Source organism: Anolis carolinensis, unplaced genomic scaffold, assembly GCF_035594765.1.
Source record: "Anolis carolinensis isolate JA03-04 unplaced genomic scaffold, rAnoCar3.1.pri scaffold_10, whole genome shotgun sequence".
Classification (NCBI taxonomy): domain Eukaryota; kingdom Metazoa; phylum Chordata; class Lepidosauria; order Squamata; family Dactyloidae; genus Anolis; species Anolis carolinensis.
In genome coordinates, this window is record NW_026943821.1 from 1,000,383 (window position 1) to 1,015,382 (window position 15,000).

At 44.7% G+C, this 15,000-nt stretch overlaps 1 protein-coding gene across 3 annotated transcripts in view; it reads right to left on the reverse strand.

Annotated features, from left to right (window-relative positions):
• Nucleotides 1-15,000, reverse strand: part of lipe (lipase E, hormone sensitive type) — a 35,370-nt gene that overhangs the window by 3,913 nt on the left and 16,457 nt on the right. For all 3 annotated transcript variants that reach the window (XM_062962174.1, XM_062962176.1, XM_062962175.1), the window contains exons 3-8: nucleotides 13,479-14,024; nucleotides 8,918-9,008; nucleotides 6,268-6,413; nucleotides 4,990-5,175; nucleotides 3,563-3,857; nucleotides 1,373-1,600 (exon numbers count right to left, since the gene is read on the reverse strand). In XM_062962174.1, coding sequence (XP_062818244.1) covers nucleotides 1,373-1,600; nucleotides 3,563-3,857; nucleotides 4,990-5,175; nucleotides 6,268-6,413; nucleotides 8,918-9,008; nucleotides 13,479-13,991 — 1,459 coding nt within the window. In that variant the 5' untranslated portion in view covers nucleotides 13,992-14,024. The remainder of the gene's footprint in view (nucleotides 1-1,372; nucleotides 1,601-3,562; nucleotides 3,858-4,989; nucleotides 5,176-6,267; nucleotides 6,414-8,917; nucleotides 9,009-13,478; nucleotides 14,025-15,000) is intronic.

Here is a 15,000-nt window from a genome sequence, read left to right on the forward strand (position 1 = left end):
TATTTCTGAAATTTACCACCCTCGGCTTATACTGGAGTCAATGTTTTCCCAGTTTTTTGTGGTAAAATTAGGTGCCTTGGCTTATATTTGGGTAGGCTTATACTCGAGTATATACGGTAACATAATAGTAATAATATGATAATATACTACAATTATATATATATAATGTAATGTGCATAATTCCCATGGAGTAAACAACAAACCCACTGGACCAAATCACACCAAATTTGGCCACAAAAGACATAGTCATCCAATCAATCTGCAGGCGGCAGCGTGTCAGCAAAAATGGCTAGGCGTGTCAGTGCTGACACGCGTGTCATAGGTTGGCCATCACTGCTTTAAATCATAGGTTCCCAAACTTATTTGGCCTGCCACCCCCTTTCCAGAAAAAATATTACTCAACGCCCCTGGAAAAGGGGCGTGGCTTAGAGGGGTGGGCGTGGCTCCTGCTCAAGAGGGCGGGGCTGAGCCTCTCCCCTAGTCCAAGATGCAGGCTGGGAGGGGGAGGTGGGCGGGGCCACAAATGGGCAGCCAGGACTGGGATGGGCGGAGTTATGAGCTCTGAGGCAGGGCTGAGCTTCTATCCTGTCCTGCGGCGCCTGCCAGGACACAGGGGGCGGGGCTAGAGGAGGGGGCGGGGCCTCTTCCCAAGTGCCTGACGGGGCTGAACCTCTATACCCCGCCCCCGTGTTCTAACAAGCGCCTCAGGAGAGGTATAGGGGCTCAGCCCTATCTCAGGCTCTTGGAAAGAGGCTCCGCCCCCTTCTCTAGCCCCGCCCTCTAGTCCTAAAAGGCCTCTCAGGAGAGGTATAGAGGCTCAGCCCTATCTCAGGCTCTTGGAAAGAGGCTCCGCCCCCTTCTCTAGCCCCGCCCTCTAGTCCTAAAAGGCCTCTCAGGAGAGGTATAGAGGCTCAGCCCTATCTCAGGCTCTTGGAAAGAGGCTCCGCCCCCTTCTCTAGCCCCGCCCTCTAGTCCTAAAAGGCCTCTCAGGAGAGGTATAGAGGCTCAGCCCTATCTCAGGCTCTTGGAAAGAGGCTCCGCCCCCTTCTCTAGCCCCGCCCTCTAGTCCTAAAAGGCCTCTCAGGAGAGGTATAGAGGCTCAGCCCTATCTCAGGCTCTTGGAAAGAGGCTCCGCCCCCACCCATAGCCCTGCCCTTTAGTCCTTGTTGCTATTATTATTATTAGTAAAGTAGGCAGCCACTATAACGCACACCTTTTTTGGCCACATTATATTTTTGCCCCTGTGTATTATCTTCACCAGCGTATACTTTTTTTTTGGGTTTCAGGGTTTTGCAAATTGAGGTGCACATTCGATTCGATGGGGCACGGGACTCGAGTAAATGCAGGTAAGTCTCCGAGAGAGGCTACTGACCGGCGTAGGCGCTGAGGCACTTGCAGAGGACGCTGAGGGGCAGGAGCGGGTCCAGGAGGGTCAGGAGGCGGGAGGGGGAGGCGGCGGCCTGCATGAGGGTGGCCGGGTAGGCTGCCATGATCCCGTCCGGCATCTGGATCCCGAAGGCGGCCGCCCGCATGGAGACCGTCAGGCACAGGTTGCCCCCGGCACTGTCCCCCGCCAGGCACACCTTCTGGGCCGTCGAGCCTGCCGAGGGGAGAAAACAGTTGAAGAAGATTTCGTATCCAGAGCAGAGTATAGCACAGCATAGACAGGGATATATATATGGCATGGGCCAACTTTGGTATTTTGGACATCAACTCCCACAATTCCTAACATCAACCAATTTAAAAATAACACAGCCAGCGGACCTGATGGGATCCCTGCTGAAATCTTTGATGAGGGTATGTCTGAGATGACATCAGCAAAGTCATCAACCAATTAAAAAATAACAAAGCCAGTGGACCCGATGGGATCCCTGCTGATATTTTTATAACAGAAGTCAGCAAAGACATCAACCAATTGAAAAACAACAAAGCCAGCAGACCCGATGGGATCCCTGCTGAAATCTTTGATGAGAACAGATCTGAGCTGAAGTCTGTTAGTAAAATGTATTGGTATAGTGTGAAACTGTGCTTGGAGTGTAAAGCTGTGTGTGTAATTTAGAAGTGAAGAGGTTAAATGCATAGAGTGGGAATTAATGGCTAGAGTGTAACTTTGGGAAGCTTCCGGTTGCTAGCTGGACGTATATTTCCAGCCTGTCTTGCATATAGTTGTAAATAATAGATAAAGTTTGAGCCACTTTGATAAGCTGAACTAAGGAGTTGTGAAGCATATTTTATTCCGTGCATTCTGAGCAGACAGCCAGAACGTCCGAGGAGGAATTGTGGCAGGAAAGGTGATTCGTCTCAATCAACCAACTGACAAAGTCAGCAAAGTTACCAACCAATTTAAAAATAACAAAGCCAGTGGACCTGATGGGATCCCTGCTGATATCTTTATAAAGAGAGCAGTTTGAACAGAAGTCAGCAAAGACATCAACCAATTGAAAAACAACAAAGCCAGCAGACCCGATGGGATCCCTGCTGAAATCTTTGATGAGAACAGATCTGAGCTGAAGTCTGTTAGTAAAATGTATTGGTATAGTGTGAAACTGTGCTTGGAGTGTAAAGCTGTGTGTGTAATCTAGAAGTGAAGAGGTTAAATGCATAGACTGGGAATGAATTGCTAGAGTGTAACTTTAGGAACCTGATGGGATCCCTGCTGATATCTTTATAAAGAGGGCGGTTTGAGCAGAAGTCAGCAAAGACATCAAACAATTGAAAAATACCAAAGCCAGCAGACCTGACAGGATCCCTGCTGAAATCTTTGATGAACGGATCTGAGCTGAGGTCAGCAAAGTTACCAACCAATTTAAAAATAATAAAGCCAGCGAACCCGATGGGATCCCTGCTGAAATCATTGATGAGAGTGGGTCTGAGCAAAAGTTAGCAGTCCTCAACCGACTGAAAAGTAAAAAAATCCAGTGGACCCGATGGGATCTCTGCTGAAATCTTTGATTAGAACAGATCTGAGCTGAAGTCTGTTAGTAAAATATTTTGGCATAGTGTGAAATTGTGCTTGGAGTTTAAAGCTCTGTGTGTAATCTAGAAGTGAAGAGGTTAAATGCATAGAGTGGGAATGAATGGCTAGAGATCCCTGCTGAAATCATTGATGAGAACGGATCTGAGCTGAAGTCTGTTAGTAAAATATTTTGGCATAGTGTGAAATTGTGCTTGGAGTTTAAAGCTCTGTGTGTAATCTAGAAGTGAAGAGGTTAAATGCATAGAGTGGGAATGAAATGCTAGAGATCCCTGCTGAAATCATTGATGAGAACGGATCTGAGCTGAAGTCTGTTAGTAAAATATTTTGGCATAGTGTGAAATTGTGCTTGGAGTTTAAAGCTCTGTGTGTAATCTAGAAGTGAAGAGGTTAAATGCATAGAGTGGGAATGAATGGCTAGAGATCCCTGCTGAAATCATTGATGAGAACAGATCTGAGCTGAAGTCAGCAAAGTTACCAACCAATTTAAAAATAACAAAGCCAGTGGACCCGACGGGATCCCTTCTGAACTCTTTAAAGAGTGGACGCAAGGGTTCCGCCAGCCCACCGGGGAAGCCCCTTCCTCACCCAGGAGGCGGCAGTTCTTGAGGGCCCAGCAGTAGGCGTAGAAGCACTCCTCCAGGGCGCGGGGGAAGGGGGCCTCGGGGGCCAGCGAGTAGTCGATGGAGAGGACCGGGGCGCCCAGCTCCTGGGCCCAGGCCTTGAGGTAGGGCTCGTGCGACTTGGAGGTCTGGGCCACGAAGCCCCCGCCGTGGAAGTGCACCACCAGGAAGGGCGAGGGCGGCGCGGGGCGGGCCTTCCAGCGCAGCTCCAGCGCCAGCGTCCCCTCCGGCCGAAGCAGCTGCAACAGCTCCTCGCTGTCCTGGAAGGCAAGAAGCAGGCAGATGGGCCCCCAGCCTTGGTTTCACAACAACAACAACAACAACAACAACAACAGAATCCAAAAGTTGGAAGGGACCCCCAAAAGCCATCCAGTCCAACCTCCTTCTGCCGGGCAGGGAAGACACTCGCCCATCCTTCCCAACAGATAGCCATCCAGGCTCTGTTATAATAATAATAATAATAATAATAATAATAATAATAATAATAATAATAATAATAATAATACAAAATCCAGCATGTCTATCTTGTTTGCTGTGCCATAAAGTACAATAATAATAGATAATAATAATAATAGGGTTTTTGTGTGTTTTCTGGGCTATGTGGCCATGTTCCAGAAGTATTATCTCCTGATGTAATAATAATAATAATAATAATAATAATAATAATAATAATAATAATAATAATAATAATAATAATAATAATAATAGGGCTGTTGTGTGTTTTCTGGGCTGTGTGGGCCATGTTTCAGAAGTATTATCTCCTGACGTAATAATAATAATAATAATAATAATAATAATAGTTTGGAAACAATAGACATTGACAAAATTACGATCTGCCAACTGCAAAAGGCCACCCGACTGGGATCTATAATAATATAGACATTGAAAAAATCACGATCTGCCAACTGCAAAAGGCCACCCGACTGGGATCTGCACGCATCATCCGAAAATACATCACACAGTCCTAGACACTTGGGAAGTGTTCGACTTGTGATTTTGTGATATGAAATCCAGCATATCTCTCTTGTTTGCTGTGTCATAATAAAATAATAATAATAATAATAATAATAATAATAATAATAATAATAATGGGGTTGTTGTGTGTATTTTTGGCTGTGTGGCCATGTTTCAGAAGCATTATCTCCTGACGTAATAATAATAATAATAATAATAATAATAATAATAATAATTATATAGAATCCTAGAGTGACCCCAAGGGCCATGCAGTCCAACCTATGCCCAATTAATATTATTATTATTATTAATAATAGAATGACAGACCTGGAAGGGACCCACAAAGGCCATCCAGTCCAAACCCTTCTGCCAGGCAGGAAGAAACCATCGGATCCCTCCCGACGGAGGGCCACCCGGCCTCCTCTCCTGGCCCCTTACCTGTCCCTCTCGCAGCTCGTGGGAGATGAGCCGCATCTGGACGGGGCCCGGCCCGGTGTGGGCCACGGGGGGCGTGATGGTGACGGTCAGCGTGGGGTCGGCCACCAGCGGGAGGTCGAAGGAGTGCGGGGGCACCAGCAGCGCCCGCGAGAGGCGCACCTGCGAGGAGGCCATGCTGGCCAGGGACTGGGGCAGAGAGGAGGAAACGGCGTCAGGCATATAGGGCGACCCCTCGAAAACCCACGAAAGACCCCTCCCCCCCACCCCATAAGTGTCAGTTACAATCACACTCCAAAACATTACGTAATGTGGTTTTCGTTCCTGTGTTATACGAGGGTTATCCACAAAGTAGACTACGTTTCGGAATTACCAAAACGTAATTACCACACCCAAATACCATTCTCACGTAGTCGCCATTCAAATCTAGGCACTTATCATAGCGAGGAATGAGCCTGGAAACTCCTTCCCCACAAAACTTTGCCGCTTGCGCCCTCAACCAGCCGGTCCGCCCTCTCCGCAGCTGCGCAGCGTCACCAAAATGCTGGGTTGGAAACAAGTGGTTGAGGGTGCAAGCGGCAGAATTTAGTGGGGAAGGAGTTGCAAAGCTTTTCTGCTGAGCACACTGGGTCTTTGGATCGTAATAAAGATCGTTGTTGCAGTTATTCAATGAGTATCTCATCATTGAGTCCCAAACAATTCAGCCACAAGAGCAAAGTTTCTGGAGTATTACACTAGAGTCTCACTTATCCAACACTCACTTATCCAACGTTCTGGATTATCCAACACATTTTTGTAGTCAATGATTTCAATACATCGTGATATTTTGGTGCTAAATTCGTAAATACAGTAATTACTGCATAGCATTACTGTGTATTGAACTACTTTTTCTGTCAAATGTGTTGTATAACATGATGTTTTGGTGCTTAATTTGTAAAATCATATCCTAATTTGATGTTTAATAGGCTTTTCCTTAATCCCTCCTTATTATCCAACATATCCAACATTCTGCCAGCCCGTTTATGTTGGATAAGTGAGACTCTACTGCGTTTATTTACAGTATATTGAATTGCTGGAGACTCAATGGCGAGATATTCACTGAAAAATATTGCAAAATACGGCAGGACGATGTCCACTCTGCAAAAGCAAAGTTTGTGCAGCTTGATAAACTTTCCCCATGTTTTTACGATAGAACCAATTAGGAAATGAGGTTGACGACTCAAGAGCATCGCGTTACGTTGTGCTATCCTCCAAAAGACGAATGTCCCCCAACGGACTCACCGCCAGCAGCTCCATCTCGGTGAGATTCCAGAAGCTTTTCCAGAAGTGGACGTCCAGGTTCTGGGTGATGCGCTCGAACTCAACGCCGCGAAGCTCCGGGTCGATGGCAAACTTCCCGCTGGTGAAGAGGGAGCTGGCCGCCACGCCTGGGAAGAGATTGGCAGGCTCATGGATGGCAATGGAATGAGGGCAATGGAGAGAGAGACACACACACTCTACTCTGCTGGAGAGATGATCCTATGGACTCGAATCTCATGCTCACCTTTTTGGGCTGAATGAACTTACCAAACTTTGGCTGCGCATGAGATACGCATCATACGGTCATCTCACTACAGAGCCAAAGCCAAAGCTGCGTCAGGCGCTCCTTGTGACGGCGCAAGTGGCGCCATATATATGACGAACTGTACGTTGCAAGATTTGAATTGTATCATGCCCGATTTTGCCTTTACCCTGTAAATGTAGTTGGACTGATTGGTTATTTATAGCTGTCAATCAATGTTGTTTGCACCAGTTATATTGCTTCCTCAGCTCAATTGTTTGGCTCCATCTCTTCCTGGAGTAGGACAGTGTTTCCTTTTTCATTCCACCATCAAGCTTTCTACCAGATGGATGTGAGAGAGAGACTTGGCTCTAAAAGCCCTTGATTAAGTTACCTCTCAGCACCAATTATGAGGTTCTTACCCTTGAGACTTATGCTTCATGTTTAGGGCCAACCTGGACGACGTTGAGGAGTCTCAAGCGCCTTCAAATCAGTTCTTTGGCACCAGAGGAAGACTCTGTGTCTTCAAACATAGGCCATTTGGACTGAGGCTGAGGATTGCTCCGGCATTCACAGCCATTGAAAAAGAGGGACCTGGAAAAGCTTCTCAGCTGCAAAGCTCCTTGGACTTAAGACAACCAAAGACTGTAATGTATATTTTCCTTTACCCCCTTGAAACTTCCAGCTTATTGCCTTAAAAGGATAACCCTTTGTGAACAATAAAACCAGTTTTGAGTTATCTACAGTGTTTTTGGTCCTTGGGAGTTCCAGTTTCCCTAAAGGAGGGTAAGAAGCAATCCCCTGGGGAAAGATGTCACGTCCATGCCTCTTTCGCTAAGAGTTATAGCCCCAGGCGCGACGGCACACTCCTCTTTAAGGGACGTCATCTCTGATTTAATTGCTATGATTCAATGCTATGCAATGCTGGGATTTGTAGTTTGGTGAGGCATCAGGAAGGGGCCAGGAAGGCATCATACCAACCTGCGAGCTAGGAAAATGGTTCCATCTTGTCTCCTGTGCCATAGCAACATGCTATGCTAATTTTACATACATATATATAATATACAATAATTTATAAATATATAATATATTGTATATATACTCATAATATTGATAATAATATTATAATGTAATACAATATTATACTAAGAATAATATAATATAATATTAATTATATATTATATATTAAATGTAATATTACTAATAATATTACCATATAATAATATAGTACAATATACAGTAAACTCACTTATCCAACATAAACGGGTTGGCAGAATGTTGGATAAGCAAAAATGTTGGATAATAAGGAGGGATTAAGAAAAAGCCTATTAAACATCTAATTAGGTTATGATTTTACAAATTAAGCACCAAAACATCATGTTAGACAACAAATTTGACAGAAAAAGTAGTTCAATACGCAGTAATGCTATGTAGTAATTACTGACTTTACGAGTTTAGCACCAAAATATCACGATGTATTGAAATCATTGACTACAAAAATGTGTTGGATAATCCAGAATGTTGGATAAGTGAGTGTTGGATAACTGAAACTCTACTGTATATATAATATACAATAATTTATAAATATATAATATATTGTATATATCCTTATAATATTGATAATGTTATAATGTAATACTATATTATACTAATAATATAATATATAATTATATATTATATATTAAATGTAATATTACTAATAATATTACCATATAATAATATAGTACAATATAGTACCATATATACTCGAGTATAAGCCGACCCAAATATAAGCCGAGGCACCTAATTTTACCACAAAAAAACCTGGGGAAACATTGACTCCACTATAAGCCGAGATACAGTAGAGTCTCACTTATCCAACATTCGCTTATCCAACGTTCTGGATTATCCAACACATTTTTGTAGTCAATGTTTTCAATACATTATGATATTTTGGTGCTAAATTCGTAAATACAGTAATTACTACGTAGCATTACTGCATATTGAACTATTTTTTCTGTCAAATTTGTTGTATAACATGATGTTTTGGTGCTTAATTTGTAAAATCATAACCTAGGCGCCCCGTTTTCAGAAACAGAGACTAATACAAAAATGAGACAAACCGAATGAAACTAAACAAAACAAACAGCGATTCCATACAAATGCACACCACTAGTAAATAGTCCTGCAGCTTCTGAGACTTTTCAACAGAGGTTGCATGGGCCTCTTTTGGGAGTGCTTGCATTATGGACTTCCGTACTGGCAGAATGGGGCCAGATTTGGTAGAATCATAGAGTTGGTAAAAGGTCCCCAAAGGTCATCTAGTCCCAGCCTGCTTCTGCCAGGCAGGGGGACACCATCCGATCCCTCCTGACAGATGTCCATCCGACTGTGCGATTGTGTAAGACTCACCGATACCAGAAACGTGACGTTTGTAGTTTTCCCCGAAGGAGACGAGGCTGATGGCAATTGTCTGCAGGAAGGGCCGGATCGAGGGAGCAAACTGCGAGGCAAAAGGAAAGCAAGACGATATTATTATTATTATTATTATTATTATTATTATTATTATTATTATTATTATTACACTGTATTACTGGAAGACTGAGTAAACACAGTCAGGCTTCCCTTGGGCAACGTCTCTTATAAATGGCTAATCTTTCCAACCCAAAAGCATTGCTTCACAACTATGCCATGCTTTTGACACGAAATAATAATTACACTGTGTAACAAAATTAGAAAAATTAATATGATTAGGATTATTATTCTTGCTGCTGCTTTAGATTTATATCCCACTCTACTTGGCAAACCCTATATCAGCAACTGAGCCTAGATTATTATTATTATTATTATTATTATTATTATTATTATTATTACTACTACTACTACTACTGGTGCTGTTTAGATTTATATCCCACTCTGGCAAACCCTGTATTAGCAGCTGAGCCTATATTATTGTTACCATGTTATTACTACTACTACTACTACTACTACTACTGGTTCTGTTAAGATTTATATCCCACTCTACTTGGCAAACCCTGTATTAGCAGCTGAGCCTACATTATTATCATATTATTATTATTATTGGTGCTATTTATATTTATATCCCACTCTACTTGTCAAACCCTGTATTAGCAGCTGAGCCTATATTATTGTTATCATATTATTATTATTATTATTATTATTATTATTATTATTATTATTATTATTATTATTATTGGTGCTATTTATATTTATATCCCACTCTACTTGTCAAACCCTGTATTAGCAGCTGAGCCTATATTATTGTTATCATATTATTATTATTATTATTATTATTATTATTATTGGTGCTATTTATATTTATATCCCACTCTAATTGGCAAACCCTGTATTAGCAGCTGAGCCTACATCACTATTATTGTTATTATTATCATATTTCACATTAAGTAACACAATAGTGGAGCCCCCGGTGACGCAAAGGGTTAAACCCTTGTGCCGGCAGGACTGCTGACCGAAAGGTTGGTGGTTTGAATCCGGGGAGAGTGGGTGAGCTCCTGTCTGTCAGCTCCAGCTCCCCATGCAGGGACATGAGAGAAACCTCCCACAGGATGGTACATCAAATATCCGGGTGTTCCCTGGGCAACGTCCTTGGAGACGGCCAATTCTCTTGCAACAGAAGTGAATGTTTGTATGTATATATGTGGGTATGTTTGTATGTGGCAGCTTTCTGATTGGCTGCCATTTAACAGGCCATTGTGACTGCCATGAAGGACTGACCTGGCCCAAACTTGGCACACTTAACCCTCATGACACGCTTTACGCTGTGGGGCCATTATCAGGACGATGGACCACGGATGATGGGATTTGCAGTACTTTCAATCGCTTCGGCTCCCACAGGCCACTGTGACGCCCACCAGTGATGGAAGTGGACCAAACTTGGCACACAGAACCCTCGTGAACCTCTTTCTGTCCTGGGGCAGATTGGGGGAGGACAGACCAAGGATGATGGGACTTGCAATACCTTCACTCAGTTCCTGAGAGCACTGCGACTCCCACCAATGATGAATAAGGACCAAACTTGGCACACAGAGCTCTCATGACCCACTCAACATCCTGGTGTAGTTTGGAGCAGGATGGACCATGGATGATGGGACTTGCAGTATCTTCTTTCACTTCCCGAGACGACTGGGACTCCCACTAATGTCTGATCAAGACCAAACTGGACCCATAGAGTCTCCATGACCTACGCTACATCCTGGTAGTGTTTGGAGGGGGATGGACCATGGACGATGGGACTTGCATATGGGAGTTATAGTTCCCCGCAACAACTAAACTCAGCTGACACTGGATCTAGACTACACTTGGAATACAGGAAAACGATGTCTTTCTCAAATGACCCAGGCACCGCCGGGTCCCCAAGCTAGTAATAAATAAACCCAACCCAGGAGAACGAAGCTCTTCCTGTGCTGGCCAGCTAGCCCTCTTACCCGTGGCATGGCCTTCAGCCACCAAAGCATTTTTAGAGATCTATTGCACTGACGGCATTTGTAGGGTCGGATTCCAGGATCCTATGGGAAGGGCTGACGCAAAGCCGCTCAGGGACAACAAGCCCCAAGGACGGACGGGGCTGAGCGGGAAAATGGGGGTCAAAAGGGGAAGGACACAGAGAGAGAGAGAGGCCCCGCTGCTGGTCGGTCGGGTTTTGGAATGGTCTGGGATTCAGATAAAAATGGAGGCTGAAGGCTTTGCTTTGGGGAAGAGAGGGAAGAAGGAGGGAAGGAAGAAGGAGGGAAGGAAGGGGACGCCTTGAGTCTTCTTCAGGAGAGATAAAGTGGAGTATAGATAGAATAACAACAACCAAGAGGAATGAAAGGAAAGGAGAGGGAAGCAAGGAAGCAAAGAAGGAAGGGGAGAAAGGAAAGAAAGAGAGAGAGAAAGAGGAATTAAAGGAAAGTAAAGGGGAAGGAAGGAAGGAAGGAAGGAAGGAAGGAAGGAAGGAAGGAAGGAAGGAGGAAAGAAAGAAAGAAAGAAAGGAGAGAAGGAGAAATGATAGGAAAGGAGGAAGAAGGGAGGAAGAAAGAAAAAAGAGAAGAGAAGAGAAGAGAAGAAAAGAGAAGGAAGGAAGGAAGGAAGGAAGGAAGGAAGGGGATGCTTTGAGTCTTCTTCAGGAGAGATAAAGTGGAGTATAGATAGAATAACAACAACCAAGAGGAATGAAAGGAAAGGAGAGGGAAGCAAGGAAGCAAAGAAGGAAGGGCAGAAAGGAAAGAGAGAGAGAGAGAAAGAGGAATTAAAGGAAAGTAAAGGGGGAGGAAGGAAGGAAGGAAGGAGGAAAGAAAGAAAGAAAGAAAGAAAGGAGAGAAGGAGAAATGATAGGAAAGGAGGAAGAAGGGAGGAAGAAAGAAAAAAGAGAAGAGAAGAGAAGAGAAGGAAGGAAGGAAGGGGACGCTTTGAGTCTTCTTCAGGAAAGATAAAGTGGAGTATAGATAGAATAACAACAACAACAACAACAACAACAACAACAACAACAACAACAACAACAACAACAAAGAGGAATGAAAGGAAAGGAGAGGGAAGCAAGGAAGCAAAGAAGGAAGGGGAGAAAGGAAAGAAAGAGAGAGAGAAAGAGGATTTAAAGGAAAGTAAAGGGGAAGGAAGGAAGGAAGGAAGGAAGGAAGGAAGGAAGGAAGGAAGAAAGAAAGAAAGGAGAGAAGGAGAAATGATAGGAAAGGAGGAAGAAGGGAGGAAGAAAGAAAAAAGAGAAGAGAAGAGAAGGAAGGAAGGGGACGCTTTGAGTCTTCTTCAGGAGAGATAAAGTGGAGTATAGATAGAATAACAACAACCAAGAGGAATGAAAGGAAAGGAGAGGGAAGCAAGGAAGCAAAGAAGGAAGGGGAGAAAGGAAAGAAAGAGAGAGAGAAAGAGGAATTAAAGGAAAGTAAAGGGGAAGGAAGGAAGGAAGGAGGAAAGAAAGAAAGAAAGAAAGAAAGAAAGAAAGAAAGAAAGAAAGAAAGAAAGGAGAGAAGGAGAAATGATAGGAAAGGAGGAAGAAGGGAGGAAGAAAGAAAAAAGAGAAGAGAAGAGAAGAGAAGAGAAGGAAGGGGACGCTTTGAGTCTTCGTCAGGAGAGATAAAGTGGAGTATAGATAGAATAACAACAACAACAACAACAACAACAACAACAACAAAGAGGAATGAAAGGAAAGGAGAGGGAAGCAAAGAAGCAAAGAAGGGAAGGAAGGAAGGAAGGAAGAGAAAGAAAGAAAGAGAAAGAAAGAAAGACAGAAAAATGAATGGAAGGAAAGTAAAGGAGAAGGAAGGAAGGAAGGAAGGAAGAAACAAAGAAAGAAAGGAAGGAAAGAGGAAGGGGATGAAAGAAAGAAAGAAAGAAAGAAAGAAAGAAAGAAAGAAAGAAAGAAAGGAGAGAAGGAGAAACGAAAGTAAAGGAGAAGGAAGGGATGAAAGAAAGAAAGAGAAAGAAAGGAGGAGGAGGGAGGGAGGAAAGGAGGGAAGGAAGGGAGGGATTGAAGAAAGAAAGAGGAATGAAAGGAAAAGAGAAGGAAGGAGGAAAGGAAGGAAGGGGAAAGGGCAGAGATGTGTGGAGTGGGAAGAAGTGAATGGCACTGAGTAGCTGGTCAAGAGTATGGTATATACCAGGCCTGGGCAAACTGGCCATCCTCCAGGTGTTTTGGACTTCAACTCCCACAATTCCTAATGGCCGGTGGGTCCATAGACACCTCCAAGCTCATGTGGCCATTGGCATGACTGCATGGAGCACCGTTACTTTCCTACTGATGTATTCCCACTTGCCTGTTTTCGAACTGCTAGGTTGGCAGAAGCTGGGGCTAACAGCGGGAGCTCACCCCGCTCCCCGGATTTGACCCGCCGACCTTTCAGTCAGCAAGTTCAGCAACTCAGCACTAAAAAGACCTGGAGGGAGAGTGCGAGGTGGCCCGTGCCTGCTGTGAATGCCCGCAAGCGGTGATGCGTCTGACCTGGAAGCCCATGCAGCGCCCGTAGAAGCACCCCTTCTGCATGGCGGAGTACTCGCGCAGGAAGAGCTGGGAGAGGCCGCGCTCCTCGTGGTTGAAGAGGCTCCCGGGGCGGTTCTGGGTGAGCAGGCGCTGGGCCAGGTAGACCAGGGCGCGCAGCTGGGTCAGGGCCACGCAGTAGGCCTCCAGCTCGGCGCAGTTGTGCCCGGTGCGGAAGAAGAGGCTGCGGCGGTTGGCGGCCACGTAGCGGCTCTTGTGGACGATGTGGGCCAGGCAGCAGCGCACCGTCTGGGCCAGGCTGCGGTACCCGTTGGCCGGCGTCTCCTCGTCCAGGTCGAAGAGGTGGTAGATGGTGGCCAGGTGGCCCAGGACGGGCTCCAGGCAGCGGGCGTGCTCCCGGATGGCCAGGAAGGCCGCCAGGAAGCGCTGGCCCACCTCCGAGGAGCTGCCCCGGAAGAAGGCCACGTTGTCCTCCGCCAGCGCCGCCAGCGTCTGGAAGAGCGGCCGGGCGTCCATGGCCGGGGAGGGGCGGGCGGGCGGGGAGGGGGCCTGCGGAGAGGGAGGGGGGGAGATGGGTGAGCACCTTCCACATCTACATACACACAAACACACATATATGCATACATGCATACATACATACATATATGTATACATACATATGCAAGCCTTCCACATACAAACACACAAACACATCTACATACATACATATACCCTGCATTGAGAAACAGGCAGTACAAGCCTTCAAAAATACACATACACACAAACACATCTACATACATACATATACCCTGCATTGAGAAACAGGCAGTGCAAACCTTCCACATACATACACACAAACACATCTACATACATACATATACCCTGCATTGAGAAACAGGCAGTGCAAACCTTCCACATACATACACACAAACACATCTACATACATACATATACCCTGCATTGAGAAACAGGCAGTGCAAACCTTCCACATACATACACACAAACACATCTACATACATACATATACCCTGCATTGAGAAACAGGCAGTGCAAGCCTTCCACACACATACACACAAATACAAATACATACGTACATACATACAGCCTGCAGGGAGAAACAGGCAGTGCACGCCTTCCACATATACATACACACAAACACAAATACATACATACATACATACATATATACATACACCCTGCAGGGAGAAACAGGCAGTGCACGCCTTCTACATATATATTCACACAAACACAAACACATACATACATACATACAGCCTGCAGGGAGAAACAGGCAATGCACACCTTCCACATACACATACACACAAATACATACATACATACAGTCTGCAGGGAGAAACAGGCAGTGCAAGCCTTCCACATACATACACACAAACACATCTACATACATACATACACCCTGCAGGGAGAAATGGACAGTGCAAGCCTTCCACATATACATACACACAAACACATATACATACATACATACATATATACATACATACATACAGCCTGCAGGGAGAAACGGACAGTGTAAGCCTTCCAC